The sequence below is a fragment of the Thunnus albacares genome, chromosome 6 (genome assembly GCF_914725855.1).
Source record: "Thunnus albacares chromosome 6, fThuAlb1.1, whole genome shotgun sequence".
Taxonomy (NCBI): Eukaryota; Metazoa; Chordata; class Actinopteri; order Scombriformes; family Scombridae; genus Thunnus; species Thunnus albacares.
In genome coordinates, this window is record NC_058111.1 from 5,734,391 (window position 1) to 5,751,453 (window position 17,063).

The 17,063-nt window shown below is 38.7% G+C and overlaps 1 protein-coding gene and 1 long non-coding RNA gene across 2 annotated transcripts in view; one reads left to right on the plus strand and one right to left on the minus strand.

Annotated features, from left to right (window-relative positions):
- Positions 1-2,625: 2,625 nt before the first annotated feature.
- Positions 2,626-3,855, minus strand: LOC122984000. The gene is made up of 3 exons (XR_006403808.1): positions 3,706-3,855; positions 3,485-3,610; positions 2,626-3,034 (listed from the first exon to the last, which is right to left on the minus strand). It is a non-coding gene; the product is annotated as an uncharacterized LOC122984000 (long non-coding RNA).
- A 200-nt stretch (positions 3,856-4,055) lies between these two features.
- hif1al (hypoxia inducible factor 1 subunit alpha, like) overlaps positions 4,056-17,063 on the plus strand; it is a 28,277-nt gene continuing 15,269 nt past the window's right edge. The window contains exon 1 of the mRNA XM_044354227.1: positions 4,056-4,442. Coding sequence (XP_044210162.1) covers positions 4,408-4,442 — 35 coding nt within the window. The 5' untranslated portion in view covers positions 4,056-4,407. The remainder of the gene's footprint in view (positions 4,443-17,063) is intronic.

The window sequence follows — 17,063 nt, forward strand, 5'->3', positions numbered from 1 at the left end:
AGCTCTACTTCAAAATGCATATTTAAATATATATATTTCTCTGTGCAGCAGTGAGCTCAGGTCCCCAATATTAAAATAAATTGTGAGCGGGGAAGCGAAACATATATATATTTTTTTTCCTTTTCAAAAACAAGTGCTAATACAAGATATATTTGAGACACGTTCTAATTCATGCAGAGCATAATCAGGATGTTTTGTTTTTGGATAAAAGACAGCAGGTCTGAACACGACCCTGGTTCCCCCTCACAATGTACTAAACGATTACAATCATAGTGATACACCAGGGCGTCGTCTGCGAGGAGTTTAATTTATAAGAGGTAAATCTTTGAGATTTGGTTTACGTAGCACAGTTGTTTAGCCTCGGATTGTCCTGCACTTTAACATTTCCTATTTATAGGCTAAATCTGTGAAAAACATGAGAGGAGTCAGAACACAACGATCCTGCTCCTGAACTGAAGGGCTAAACTAGAAGTGACCGCAGGTGCGAAGAGATGAGTCGGTTAAATTTGTCGTCTCCTCGTTAAACTTTGTGTGTTGTACTTTTCACAATGAAGTAGGAATCTCTGTTTTTCCTGTTTATGTTTTTTTTGAACACATCATCACCTCATAATACCATCCCACTCACATCACTATTTGACATTTTTTAAGTCATATTTTTGGCACCGTGTGTAAAACGTTTTGCTTAGATTCAACTGACAGTTTTAGAAAGTCGTAGATATTAACTGTAAGATAGTTTGCAGATAAGTTACAGTAGGACAATGATGACAGTGAAGGCCGGCGTAAAATAACGAGCGAGAGCTGTTGGTTTATAATGGAGCAGAGATGACGGTTTGTCTGCGGTATCGAGCCCAGATGTGATCACAGCCAAACTGTCATAACAAAAATATGAATCCTGCATTTATTAAAAACACCCTGCAGATCAGTAGTTCATCTTCAAAACAAGAAAACTCTCACTGGAACACTCAATATTTCAAACAAACACAAGATTTAGTGTGTTTTAAGTGCTACCTATTTGTCATCCTGTGATGTAAGGTACCTCCTGTGCTTTAAAAACAACCCTAATTAGTTTGCTTCCTTTTTGAGAAAGAAATATTCATACCTATTAGACGGAACACCGATCATTTTGCCTCATTTTGGAGCAAAGATTACTCGGATGTTTTTACCGTTGAAACAGGGCCAACTCATGGTTTAAATGAATGGGAAGTGTTTGAAGTAGTGTTTTAATTTGGCTGAGAAGTAATATGACCGACTCTCGAGAGACTGTGAACTCAAGAAGAAAAGCTTTGATTACCGGAGCGGCTGTAATCCCACACAGACGATTGTTGCGGCCCGAAGTCAATAATTCACGTCTCACCTCTACAAATCTCTGTGTCCGGTCTGTCTATGAGCAGAAGAAGGAAAAACAAACAATGTCGGGTGGAAAGACAAAAAAAACCCTGAGCCAACAAAGCTAAAAAACAAAAAGTTAGGATGTCAGAATACACTGAAAAACTAAAGCTCAGACTGTGTTTTTACTCTTAAAGCCTTGTTCTACAACTCAGAGAAACATCCAGAGGGAACAAATATCATTCCATGTATGTTGTATGTACAGTATGCGTGATCATTTTGTCTCATTTTTTTTTTAATTTGATATTTCAGGCTGAAGCAAGACAAGTAAAGACACTTGTTTTTATTTTAATTATTAGTCTGGAGTTATTTTTATTTCTCTCTCTGTGTGTGTATGTGTGTGTGCATGTGTTAAAATATGCATTCTCTATTATCACCATACCGTTACCACATGCACAGATTCACACATATACACACACTCTCACACACATATACACACACAAACACGCTTTCACACACTTGCCTGTTCTGGTGGAGGTTATAACGGCAGAATGACGTCACTGTATCCGGTTTGTATATGGAGATCTGTTATTAAAACGTTGAAACTGAAACAATCATCTTCTCATGTTTTCTGTGTGTGACTGACATGCGGTGTCCATACTGGTTTTATTGCTTAATTTACAGTATATTATAATAACATGATACTGGTTAAATGCCTGCTGTCAATATGATGGAGGTTCCTCTCTGACTACAGCCACAGAGAAATAATAATTGTTATTAACTAGTGTTTTATTATGAAATATTTACAAAGGAAGTGAGCACATTTATAAAGTGTAAATAGGATTTCATCTGTTCCAGTGAAGAGGTTTGGAGGCTTCTGCAGGGAAACAAAATAATCAAATCTAAAGTTATTTAATATTGGCACTAAATATGATGTATAACTACTTAATTCACTGATCTGTGGTGGATTTGAGAAGAAATGTTTAAGGACCATTTCAGTGTTTTTACATATTTTATCCCATTAATCTCACATCAAACTAGAGGATATTTTCTATCCTTTGGTTTCCATTTATGTCTTATTTATGCTTTAAAATTACAGACAGTAGCAGACTCTTTAATGTCTACATTAAATTTGTCTTAGTTACATTAAAACCATTTAAAGACCTTGCGGTGCAGACTTAGAATAGATCAAATAATTTAGTGTTTTATTGCAGTGATCTTCCCCCAAAAGAAATATTTTCAGAACAAAAGTGGAGTGGACAAAATATTAAGAAGACCATTCAATATAATGCACCTCAGTACAGCAACACACCACCCACTACGACCTCAGTAATAAACATTAAGCAGAATTATCACCTTTCTGACAATGTCAACAGCAACTGAAAACGTATGAGCTTCATAAATGTAAAATTTATATCAGAGCTGTGCAGGTGTACCTAATAAAGTGGCCGGTGAGTGTCCTTTGCAGCTCAGTAGTTACTGAAAAACTCATCCCTTTCTTTTATCGATAGAGGGCAGTGCAGACAAATACAGCCAGTTTCAATTTTTGTCCTTGTGGTGGGTAAAAACAGTGCCGACGTGACGTGGACGTGACGTCCCGACAGCTCCGTCTGCTCGCCCATGATGGGGGTTGTTTTCTGTCTGCGTCAAGTCAGAGACTGTCAGTGAACAACCGGAACCTTTTCATTCTGTCTTTAGAATAAAATCTCTGTCAGGAAAAGAAAAGGATTGTATGATCAGATGGTTTAGTTTCTCCCCTCAGGGATCATTAAACTTTCATATGTAGTCTAACTGAGGCTGCAGCTACTTATTATATTCATTACATTTAAATTTATTCCTTTGGCTTTGACACTTTAAACCAAAGCAACATACAAATGAGCTACAATCCAAACCACAGTGGTACAATGCAGCCCATATTAATCATTGATCAATGTTAATTAGTCAGTGATTAAAATAATGAGTGAGTAATTAATTATTTAGTCTATGAAATGGCACAAAAATACTAAAAAAATGAAGCATTATAAAGTAACTGGTTGAGTTAAAGCTGATTGTAGATATTTTAAAAAGTGTTGTGTGGTTCAAAGACCCTGCACACTCACGGTCCTCCACCCCCCCACAGGTTAGACCTGATTATAGCTTTTCTCAGGACTGGTCTTACCTGACATCTCTCTCCAACTCAACTGCACCAGCATTGTTAGTTCATGAAGTTTGACGACTTCACATAAATCCCAGCGTCGCTTTGTACATCTCCAACATGAACACATGTGATAGCTACAGGAAACACCTGAGAAGATATGCAGGACCGTTAATCTATAATAATGCATCATATTTTACTAGTTGATGATATGATTAGTCTGTAAGATCAAAGTGAGAGCTAACTGTAGCTGTAGAATGAATGTAATAGAGTAAAAATGTAACGACAGCCGAGTATAAAGTAGCATAAAATGTGTAAGTACAATAGTTGAGTTAATATACTTCCACTACTGTCAAATTCAGGGATTCAAGGACAAGTCTGTGTAAAGAAATCATCATTCTCTATGTGTTTGACTGCTTCACTACCTTCACTCCTTATTCTTTATAGTATCCTTCACAGTTCCTCGTTAGTTGACCAGAATGCACCTGTGTCTCTGCCTCCACTCGTTTACCTGATCGTGTTCACCTGTTCACTGCTACTTAAGCTGCTGCTGCTTCTTTCCTGACTGATTCTCAACTTTTCATCACCACGTGTGTGTCTATTTTTGCCATTTGTGCAAATAAATCACTGAAGTCTGAATTTTCATTCTTCTGTCATTCTGACTCCCATGATGAAAGTCACCATCCTATCCTGAGATCCTATATCATCCTATTTTACACTATGAATACTTTTATAAACAAGAATCTTAAGCTGTATCTTAAGTCCTGACTGACAGCCGATCATGTGAACTCAAAGAGACTCTTGCTTTGAAAACAATGACAGGAAACAGCGTTGTGTAACAGTTGCGCACTTTACGCGGCGGAGGGTTTGGTGTCTCCACGGTGTCGTCGTGCCAGAATAAACAATAATAATAAAGGCAGAATCGTGGTTCACCGAGCAGTTTGAAGATGGAGAAGAAAGAGGAGACCGTCGTGGTCAAACGGTAAGACTGGTTTATTCAAATACACATTTAATATGTTTTTAATCCGTATTGTATGTCCGCTGCAACTTTCCCACACGCGTCCCGGTGAGGAAAACAATGCGGGCTGTGCGGTGCGATGTCGTTTAACCTCGAAACTCATCAGTGGCTGTTTGATACAGATTAGAAAGGTTTTAACACCACATGCTGCTTGCATATAGACTGTCTGTATTTTCCTTTCAGTGCTTATAATCTATGCAGCTAACAGTGATTTTTAAGTCAACTTTATTTATATAGCAGCTCTCATACAAACATGCAGCCCAGAGTGCTTCACATAGCAGGATTATAACAACACTGACAAATAAATAAATAAGCAAATAAAAGCAAAATAGAAAACAAGATTAAAAAATACAACAATAATACAGGTGTTGAAAATAGATAAATAAAAGTCAATAAAATAAACACCAGGAATAAAAATGATATAAAAAGCAACAGTTAAAACTTAAAAACTCAGCTTGCTTTCTCCTTTTATGTATCTTGGGTCTGGAATGAGTTGCAAAATACCATTTATCTTAAAGGCACTCCCATTGTTGCAGGCCTTTTGCAAGCTGCCCTGAAGGAAACATGCTGTTGTTGTTTTATATAACCTTGACATGAGGTGGATTGTGTTATTGTGGTTATGGATGGTTTGGCCTCTAGCCTATGTTTTCTCTTCTTTTATTCTTTCTCTTGTTTTACTGGTGCAGTGACTGTTCAGAACGGGCCGGTTGCTGAATATTTCTCGAGAACCACTTATCAATTAAAATGATCATGACTTAATAAATTAAATGCTTTGAATCCAGACAGAGGGTGCGGTCGAATAGTTTTTTTGCTCAGGAAGGAACTGAGTGAAATGATCTGGAAGTATCTAAGAGCTGGTCACATTCTCCAGCTGCTAAGGAAAGGTGTTTCAGTGCTTCGGTTTCTTATCTCCTTTAACATAAGGTACATTTAACCATCCTTTACTAAAAGAAAAGAGATAAGTCTGCCCACGATTCCTTGCAGCAGCAATATTTAAAGCAACCAAGCGATGCACCACTCACTAACTTAAACAAAATGATACATACAGTAATAGATTTGTAGGCCTAACATGTTATCTTGCAGACATTTATTATTCATTTTCATACAATAATTGGGATTCAGGAGGGTGAATCTCAATGTGACAGTTTTGTGACTGGTAGCTTATATTCTTGGTAATGAAGTAACATTTTTCACCGCTGTGTTGTCCACATTTATTTATCCTGCATGAAACAACACGGTAAGAACACACAAGGCGAAGTATCTAATCCATCCATCCATCTTCAGAACATTGTAGTTTCACCACAGCAGACCTACGTCAATAACATCTGCTGTTGCATAGTTATGTAGCTCAGTGTGAGTGCAGTTGGATTCTCTCATCACCTCGGTTGTCTTTTCCTAAGTCATTATGAATTCTCCTTCACATCCTTCCTTGACCTTGTGACGTTTTCCATCAAGGTCAAGGAAAAGATGATACTTTTAGACCGCAGCCAGAGACTTTACCAGTGAGATTAAACTGAGGTTTATTGGTTGATTCTGCCGCCAATCAAACATGTCAGTGCTCTGATTGGTTAGTTTTACTGCCTCCGGCTATGTTTTTCTCTCATTCTTCTCTCACGGGCAGTTTAACTGAGGCCAGAATCCCTGCCCCCGCCCCGCTGTGATGTGACTTTGTTTATATCAAACAGCCCCCGCTGCGCTCAGACACAGAGCTGAGCGGCTCGCTGTTCCCTTTATTCAAAGCTTATTAATATATATAACATGCATATAACGTGTCGTGTTACACGGTAAATCACCTGCTGAGTGTTTGATGGTTGTTCATTTGTGCTTTAGAACGTAAACGCCATGAAACAATCAGAAGACAACGTTCTGTCATTCCTGGGCCGTCTGTCAATTCTCTCTCTTTCAGAGAAAGCTTTCCAGTCTGTCTCTCTGATGCTCGCTCGCTCTCTTTTTTTAAAACAAGTCAAGAAACCCACGACAAAGCCTAACTTTTAACGTTATCAAACAAAGAGAGGTGTCGTCCCCTCGTATCTCTCATGACGGGGTTGTATAGGTCTGATCGTGACGTGCAGTCACAGATACCAGAAGCGACGCCCCGCCGCTGCTGATCGCTTGTTTATTCAGAGTTTGAGTTTATTAATATTAATCGTACTGTGTGTCCAGATTGCACCAAATTCAACACTGCACTCCCTTTGGTCCCCAGCCAAACACCCGCCAAGTGTGAAGTCGATCGGATGAACGGTTCAAGCGTTAAGCAAAGGACATACAGACAGAGATTCCTTCCTTTAGTAGATAGATGTATTTTATGTGTTCTATCATGTTAAAATGTTGTGAAACTGCTTAAATGCTGCTGTCTTGACCAGGACTCCCTGGAAGAAGAGATCTTGTATCTCAATGGGACCTTCCTGGCTAAAGGATGTATGGATAGATAGACAGATAGATAAACTAAAGCTATAACATTACTCCAAATTACAATTCCTTTTAAAAACACAGAGAGAGCTTGCCACTGTGATATCAGAAGCAGCGTGTTCAGGGTTATAAAGACAGAAGGAAGCCTCACCGGTACTTTTATAGGACACATAAGGAACATTTAGTGATCTGGAACTTACAGTGAAAGAAAATCTCTGATGTAGGGAGGAGTTAAGTTATTTAAAGCTTTATAAACAAGTAAAATAACTTTAAAATCAATTCTGAATGTAGTTCTCCGTTAGTCGGGTCTTATTTCAATAACTAACCCTAAAAAAGGGCTTTTATGGTTCTCAACATGTATGAAGTAGACATAATTTCTGGTATATTTGTATCTCGATGTGATATTACTACCATGTTGTTGCATTAATCTGCGTATATTGTCCTGTTGCGTCATTATAGTTGGTCAGACTTCCATAGAAGCCTTTTCTCATGTCACCGACTGGTCATTAGTGTAAATCATTCGTGGTGTTTTGCCTCAAGGATTTATGTTGACTCACATTTCATGCTACGTTGCTTTTTATATTGCTATCAAGTCCCGCAGCAACGGACACATTGAGTCATGCAGCACAGTGTTGACTGGCCTCTGGTGACTTTTAAAACTTCTTCTCCCAGTATGATTTATCATTTAAAAAAAGGAGTCTTGACACGCTTGAAAAATGTATTAACACCGCTGGGCGTTAAAAAAGATTAAAAATAGTGTTTCTTTTAGCTCTCTGAGGATCTTTACTCACTAAATAGTGAAAGATAAAAATGAGGTAATGTTTTAGAAAGATTGAGTAAGAAACATATTTTCATTCTGGCCTATAAATACACGTGAATGTATGTTTGGCTTTATGTCTCGTGTGAACCAGCCTGCTTTGTTGGAAGTTATAGACTATTATCATCCATCCTTTGATACAAAACTAGAGAGTACGGTGGCCTGCAAGGACAATGATGGAATACAAGCAGACCAAAGTTTATATAATTGAGCTATTTTAGTGGTATCGTCTCAAAAATAACTGGACAGATTAACTTGCATAACACAAAATATTGATTTTACAGTTGTGGTGGTTGTCTTTCAAGGGTTTATTGCAATAACAAGAATACACATTTGCAAGTGTGGATCTGTATGAAGTTCACTGTTGGTATTTTTACATACAGCTGCATGCGTCACAATCATCCCATTTTTGTCACCCTACCAGTTATTTTTAATTAATTCAGCGTATCTTTAGGGGGTTTCTTTCAGTTGAAGGTCGTGTCCTTAACTGCCTTTCCTTCCCGGACTTTCCCGCTCTGCTTCTGGCTAATGAGAAGCCAAAGTTACAGTGACCGAGTCCCACAGCTCACCTGTGATGGAACCTGTTGGGAACGTTTTCACACAGGAAGCAGGAGGCAGTTTAACACAATAAGAGTAAAAAAATATCCATTACAACAGTTTTCATTTAATGCCGTGTCTATAATCATTTCAAATACATGTCGATAATCGGTATAGGCATCCATATTTGGGTATAAATATTGGGCGAATGTTTAATGCAAACACTGAAGCTGGAAATAGAGCGGACTCACTCCCAGTCCAGAGAGAGAGAGAGAGAGAGAGAGAGAGAGAGAGAGCACATACATAACCTCACTCAGCCGAGGCTGATATTTTCCGCTGGTATATGCAGTATATAGGCGTGTTACTCATTTCAAGCTTGCACTCAGCATCAGATTGTGACTCATCTGTGTGGTCGTCATCTGATATGATCACTTAGTTATTTTGCACACTTACAGCCAAGTCCAGTTGGAACCTGAACCTGTTTTGTTTGGATGACATACAACTGCAGATGATGATGATGATGATGATGATGATGATGATGTCCTGAGTCTTAAAATACTCCCTTTATTTTCTAGCTAATGCAATGATATTTACTTTTATTTGATGCAGTGGTCCATATGCTGATGGTAACATGTATCCACTAGGATGGAAAATTCTTTGCACTGTGGGATTGTTGGCAGCACTGAAACATGAATCTTCACTTTACATTCAGTCAAACTAATGTGGCAGCTACAATTGTTAGATTTCATCTGTGAGACCGACATTTATCTTCCAAATAAGAGTTATATCATATATCAAAATGCTGCAGAGACATAAGAGCCAGCGGTAAATTACCAAAAGAGCTGCACGGATCGGTTCGTCGGATCATTTTCTCCTCGAGATGATGACGCAGGAGTCGAGCTGCTAGCAGCCAAGATGATGCTGGTGACATTGAAAAAAAAACTGACGTTAAGAAAAACTGAAGATTGACATTAAAATGCCAAAAATATCAAAGTAAAGTAAGATAAGTAATTTCTTTTAATGCAAATGCCAAATTTTATTTTGACTGCCAAAATTGAACTGTTACTGTTTTAAGCTCATAAAATACTGGCTGTTGGCAAATTCAGCCGTTACCAGTGGGGAGAAAAAAACAAAAAAATAACAAAGCTGTTTTAATATCATCATGCAAGACTGCGAGACAGTTATGTATGTTAACTCCCATGTGTTGTTTGGAAGCAACAGCGGATTTTGTGCCAACACACACATTTCAGTCGTCTTTGTTCTGCTGAAGTGTGTTCCAACCCAAACTAGTCCCAGCTTCACGGTCTTCTGAGTTCAACATGTATGTCAGCAGGGATACGAGACGTCTGCGTGTGTGTGTGTGTGAGTGAGTACAGGCTGGAGGTGTGTATTTATTTAGATTGTGTGTGTGTGTGGGTGTGTGTGGGTGTTTTCTCTCTTACACAATCTCATAGGACGACTCCTGCAAATAAACAGCTTTATAGTCAGTAACCACAGTTTGTTCTCCAAGACACACACACACACACACACACACAGACACTGTGGTGTTCACAGTCTCCCAGACACACAAACACACACACACACAAACATGCAAACACACACACACACTCGCGTTGAGCAATAACAAATGGTCGCCAAAATGCAGCTCTGCTCTCTGACCAAGGACAGTCTGTTCCCTCAGGCTCCTCCCAGCTGGCACACTTGTGTTGTTGCTGTGAGAGACCGAGTGACCGGACCAGTTCAGCAGAAGCAGTATTATTAACCGCAGTGGTACTATTATTAACATTAGTAATAATAGGATTAGTGTTAGCTGTAACAACGGTAGTAATGTTATTATTAGAGGTGTACTGATGGCAGGTCGCACAGACTGTAAAGCTGTCCTGGTTGATGGATTGACTTGACAATAGTCGATCCACTCAAACACCTGCTTCTTCTTGTAGTGTGATGCACTCTTTAATACAGTTTTCAGTTTTATTTTCTATGTATTACATTTATTTTTTTACATATCTCCAAAACATCAGTTTCATGAGGAAAAACTGCCTTTTTTCAGCTTTGTGACAAAACGTTTTTCAGATGATCTGAATCGTTTTTAAATGGTTTATTTTGCTTAAGAAGTATGAGATATTACTGAACCCATAAAAGGCCAGTTTATCTGAATCTGTATTCAAATTCTGTAATTTAGTGGAGTAGAATTAATAGTAGTTGTAGTAACAGTAGTATTAGTTGTAGTGTTAACAGTAGTAGCAGTATTAACAATGATGGTAGAAGTAATAGTAGAGTTATTTGCAGTAGCAGTAAAAGTAGTAACTAACTTCCCAGTTAAAATGTTTCTGAACGCTAACTAAATATCAGAGGAAGTCCAGACTGAACCCTCATACAGCAGCGCTCTCACTGAAATTTTTAGTTTGGACTTAATTCAATAATTTAACATCACAAGAGTGTCAGAGGATCCATCACACGTATTGAATTATCTCTCACTTCAGTTAAACTTGGGATTTCCTAAAACCAAACGTTGCTTGTGACTCACTGTGACAGTTTGTACGTCTACAAGTTATGACCGGTTCAACCGTTACGTACGTGATTTGTCTCAGACTAATTTAAAACATTCAGAGGCCTGAAGACGTCAAATTATCCAGTAAAATCATCGAATCATTTCCTGATCCCTTAAAGATCCCATCCTGACATGTTCTTGGACATATAAAAATCATCTGCTTGGAATAATAAATTACACTTGACAATAAATGTTCAGTTACCACATTAAAATCCATTTAAAAATCCTTAACATGGCATCTTCTCTGTCTACCTCATTAAAAATCCAGAATACATGAATATGCAAATATATTTCATTTCAAAAGATTCAAAAGACATGTATTAAGAAACATATAAAATACTCTGCTTGGAATAATAATGTGTGTCTGATATTGTTTTTCCACCAAAAAAAGTGTAATTACGACATTAAAATCCATAAAATGGCATCTACTTCCTCATTAAACAAATCTAGAATCTATAGATATGCAAATTTCATTTCAAGTATAGTATATAGTATATATAAAGTAAGTATAACTGCTGGACACAAGCGGTGTTTGTGTTTCTGGAGGCTTCAAGTTTCTACATCACACTTGTGTAAGTTAAATACTGGATCACAATTGGCTCCAAACTACTTGTGATGTCACAAATCCTGCTCGTAGGCCCCGCCCCCTTTAAGTGGCCCAGATTTTCAGTGACCACAAAGAAACTTTCCACTTCCAGCAGATGAATGTGAGAACAGACATTTAGGTTCAAACTCTGCACGTACATCATTCTGCACAGCGAAGCTCAAACATTCAACTGACGGAAAAAGAAGAAAAACACATTTTTTTTTAACTGAAGCGGCACTTTAAATTAATCTCACGCCCCCCAGGTTGTGACCCGCTGCCTTACAAAGTCAAACCAAACCAAACATTCTCAGGGCAGCATCCTTTACATTTATGATTCAAATCATCTGTCAGAGAGTCCCCTGTCGTCGTTTCATCGGTTTCCCAGGCCGCTCTGAGAATAAAGTTTTACGGGATCATGTGATAATCTTTAACGAGTAATGTGACAAAGCCACAAGTTGAGAAATCAGAAGGAGCCTCGTTACTCCCAGCTGAGTGAAGTCGTCCCCATGTGAACCGCTCAGACGTCTTAATCCCTCAGAAGCAGCTCGCAGTGGGTTTGTCTGTTTGTGATTCCTCTCAACCGGACGGTTGATGTGTGTTTCTGGGTGACGTGGGTTTGTGTTTGTCTCCACACCCTCATGTGTCTCGACATGCAAGTATGTGTATATAATGGTTGTCCTGTCTACCCTTTTTGTGGTTCGCTGACGTTTGTGTGTTCAGCTGCGCTTCCTCTCAGATGTAGCGTGACAATCCTCAAATATAAAAATATATTTGACAGGAGGAATTGTGTTTGGAGGCTCTGGCATGTGACCTTTTTATATATAAACTATTTGTAGTGTGCTGCGGCTGCTACGCTATTTATTTACTCAAAAGATGTTGTGTTGACACGTCTGCATGCAGGGACTGGAACGGTACACCGCATATGCTCGAGATCTTCTTTAATATACAGAGGAGGTAAAACTGGTGAACTGTGTTTTTATCAAAATAATTAATAATATTTTACCAAAACAATCTTAACAGGATGAAAAGCTTGTAGTCATGCTTGCAACGCTGTCGACACACACCAGAGAACAAAACTGTGTCTGATGTTGAAGGTTCAGTCGGACGAAAATTAGGAAGAATTTAGTCGCAGACATACAAACACAAAGCTGGTGGGACTGTAGACTCAGTTTATTTAAAATACTGAACGTATGTTCAAGTCACAGAACTAAAGATCCTTTTTTCTTTGTCTCTGACGATCTTTGACCCACAAGATGGTTTAACTGCTGAAGGTGTTTTCAGATCCTCCAGACTCTTCAAGCAATGTAGATTTGAACACAAAAAACAAAAGTCTTTATGAGTGAGACAAGACATAATATAACATTATAAAAGCCAATAAACTGTATGTGATACAGTGCAATTATACACAGCGCATGTGAAAGGGATTAACTAACGATTCTTTTCCTTATCGATTAATCTGCTGGTTATTTTCTTGATTGATTGTTTGATTGTTTGGTCTATTCAACATCCATCTTCAGATGACTTGGTTTGTTTGACCAACAGTGTGAAATCCAGAGATCTTCAATCTCTGGTCACATCAAACCAGCAGATCTTCATGAACGACTGACTGGAACCGATGAATGTTTGACATTTTTGCTTTAAAAATGACTGAAACCATTAATTATCAAAATAGTTGCTGACTATTTTTTTACTGATCTAGTTTTAACCTTCCCCCAACAAAATAAGAGAGAAAGGAAATAAATGCAATAAAAACAATAATAGTAAATAAACATGTACAGAATAACAACAATCATAACAATAACAGCAGCAACAGCCAGGGAAGGACGCCAACAGGACTGTGAAGGACCGCGAAGGCTCGGCCCAGAACCCAGGGTTTCCTGCGAGATGAGAAAGCACAAAAAACTCCGGGGAAGAAGCAAAGTTAGTGACATGCATTGATGTTACATGAATGCATACAGATGGAGAGGAGGAGGAGGAGAGAGGAGCTCAGTGCATCATGGGAAGTCCCCCAGCAGTCTAGGCCTATAGCAGCATAACTAGATGAGCCTGGTCGGCCCCTAACTATAAGCTTCCACAAGAGAGGAGCCTGATAGCTGAAGGCTCTGCCTCCCATTCTACTTTTAAAGACTGTAGGAACCACCAGTAAGCCTGCATACTGGGAGCACAGTGATCTAGTGGGATAATACTAAAATGGGAGAAATATGATCTCTTTTTCTAGTTTTAGTCAGCACATGTGCAGCTGCATTCTGGACCAGCTGGAGAGTCTTTAGAGACTTGTTAGAGCAGCCTGATAATAAAGAATTACAATAATCCAGCCTAGAAGTAACAAATGCATGGACTAGTTTTTGTGCATCTTTTGGGACAGGATGTGTCTGATTTTTTTGAGATATTACAAAAGTAAAAAAAAAAGGCAGTCTTTGAAATTTGATTTATGTGGGAGTTGAAGGACATATCCTGATCAAAGATAACTCCCAGATTCCTTACAGTGGTGCTGGAGGCCAGGGTAACGCCATCTAGAGTAGCTATATCATTAGATAATATGTTTCTAAGGTGTTTAGGGCCAAGTACAATAACTTCAGTTTTATCTGAGTTTAGTAGTAGTATAATTGCAGGTCATCCAGGTCTTCAGGCATGCATTGAGTTTGTTTAAGTGATTGGTTGGCAATTCATTTAATAGTTGGCCACTAATTAATTAATCGACTAATTGTTGCAGCTCTAGTCAAAAACTCCCGTTCATAAGAAAGTTGGTTTACAATAAAAAAAAAAAATAGTAGCCAGAAATCACATATCTTCTGGCTTAACTTATGCAAAACAGGAGAAATATATAAATGTGTTGTTGTGTATAAAGATACAAAATAATGGAAAGTTTTAAATTAAACATTAATTTAGACCAATATTGTTTCTTATGTCCATATTTAGTTCCTGTGCCATCATGTCAGATGTGACACCAGACTGGTTTTTTTGTAACTTTATGATACACAGCACAGATAAGATATTTTCTACTTCTGAGACTGCAGGAGAGTCTCTCTGCAGACAGATTATAGACATCGTGCAGATGTGTGTTGCATCCTGAAGCTCACAGCTGATCTCATGCACTGCTGACTCAGATAGAGTTACGGGGGTCTGAAGTAATGTCACACCCCCTCGTATCGCTTTCACATTATGTAACGAGGGCTGGCTGTCAGCTCGTAGCGCGGTGCAGGATGTGTTTTTTGTTGCAGCGAGTCCTTCAGTGTCTTCTCCAGGACGAAGACAGTTTTTGATAGTTGATGCTGCAGAAATATTGCATTTGGTTCTCAAAGTGTAAAGTTTTGATAATCATACTTATTTAAAAAGCAATTAGCCATCAGATTATCACATAAATGTCAGTTTTCCTCTCTATAACAACTCATATTAGACAATAAATGATAAATCTTTCACATTTGCTGTCTTAAAAACAGATTTATGGTTAAAAAAAATAATTAATTTGGTGTACAGGAGGTATGTAATGTGTTGTTGTTTTTTTTTATAATATAATTTGAACTTGTTTATAAAAAAGAAACACAAAAAAACTAAAAATGTCCATCCTCTACATAAACCAAAACATCACAGAGAAAATCCAATAAAAGACAACCTGGTTCTCTGACAGGTGATCTGTAACAGATGTAGTGAAACGAGACCAGGTCAAAACCTCACACATGGCTGGACCGCGTACGGAACGCTGGAGGGCTTTTCATTTGAGAAGACGGATACAGGAAGTGACACTTGACCGACCGTTAGTGCGACTGAAGTGGTGACACTTGGCCAACTGTTACACCGTCGGTCAGCCGAGGTGTGACTTCATCAGTCAGTCAGTCAGGGACAGACTCTCACCTCTGCAGTCCAGCTGAAAAACATCACTGCAATGAGTGACTTCAACCAAAAATGTTGATTAAACAATAAAACAGGATTTTATTGGGTACAATTCTAATGAAATTCTCTGAAAACATTGAACCTTTCCCAGCATCGGTGATAAACAAACCAAATCCCTTTTCGGTAAAAGCTACTACTTATCATTTGATAAGCAGCTGATATCTTGTGTTTGTACACTGAGCAGCAGATATAAAGTAAGATTTGCCAACATGAAAACACAAAGACTTGTCAGATAAACCGACTGACTCAGTATCCTGGCTGCTGTCACACTCACTTATACACGTGAGCATGTGTGCGTTACATTGCTAACCTTTGTATAAAAGCCATAACATGGATGAATATGTCATAATAGATTTGTTTCCCTGTGTATTTACTGCTTCTGGGAACATCTGCTGCCACTTTGAGCTGTGAGTGAAAGCCAGTCACGAGTAATTTACTTGTGTCATCTTCTGATCCAGCAGCACTGAAAAACACAAACATCATTAATCCCTCCTCAAATGTTTTTGCATGGTAATCATAAAGTTTTTGCTTCGCTGTTAATGCTAACTGTCAGATTGGCTGAGGAACATGCAGTGGAGCTGAGTCTTTGTCAGAGTCCAGGAACATTGTGTGCTACCGTCTGAATACTGAAAGCTGAGTTCACACACTGTTCACTCACTACTGAATAGTGTTTGTTTTCACTTCCCATGTTGACGCTGCACTCCTAACAGGTCGTACGAGTGACATATTCTGCTTATGAACAAGTAAATCAAGTAATATCAGATGTGTGCAGACTTCTCTGTCTTTCATCTGTTTTTTTGTTGGCTGTAATTTGAGGTCTGTTTCTTTAATAAAAGATCACTGTCTCATCTAATCATATCAGCTCCACAGTCCATACACCTGCGCCATTTTGCCCATTTGTAATTGAATTAAAGCCGCAGTATGTAAGTTTTTTTTCCTTATATTTTCTTAGTCAAATATGCTCCTTAACATGGAGAGATGTAAAAGGCTTCAATGACCAGCCTGGCAGCAAAACAGAGATATTCCCTTCTCAAGTTTTTAAGTGAGCGTCGCCCTTCTAACCAATCAGAGGAGGCCAAAGTCAGGGGCGGGAGCTGACGGCTGCCAATCAATATGTGAACACTTCTACTACTCATCTCATAACAAGGCTACATGCTAGTATTAGCTGCTGGAAGATGTCGCTATGGCTCCCAATACCTGCACTGGTTGAATGCAAGATCTCCATTACTTCCAGTTAAGGATGGGTATCGTTAGGATTTATCAATACCAGTACTGCTTATCAACACCGATACTTGTCTGTACTCATATTGATATTACTCTCCATAATTTGGTGCAAAAAATAAAGACATGACATGAAAAGATTCAACAGTTATTTATTTACAAACATAACAGTTAAATTATTCATGTGATATAAAAAAGGCAAGTTAGCACTCCAAGCTAATGCATGCTAACTATGCTATGTCGTTGTCGTTAGTGGGTGATATCTGGCGCTGGCAGCATTTTTTTGCAGATACTAGATATCTAACAAAAGCCAGAGACTATATTGTATTGCGTTACTGTGAGCACGTCTGAGCAGAAGGCAGAAGATAACGTTATCTTGGAGCCTGACAAGCCCGGGCAAGGTCTCTCTTCCTGCGGGCAGCTCTTCTTCTCCTGCTTCAGACTCACTCAGACTCACCGTGGGCGGCAGCTGTCTCCTCAGCCTGCTGCTGGGTGGTCTTCTTCTTCTTCTTCTGCTTCTGCTTCTTTATCTGCTGCTGGTACTTCTCCTCCTCCTCTGTCGTCCATGACAAG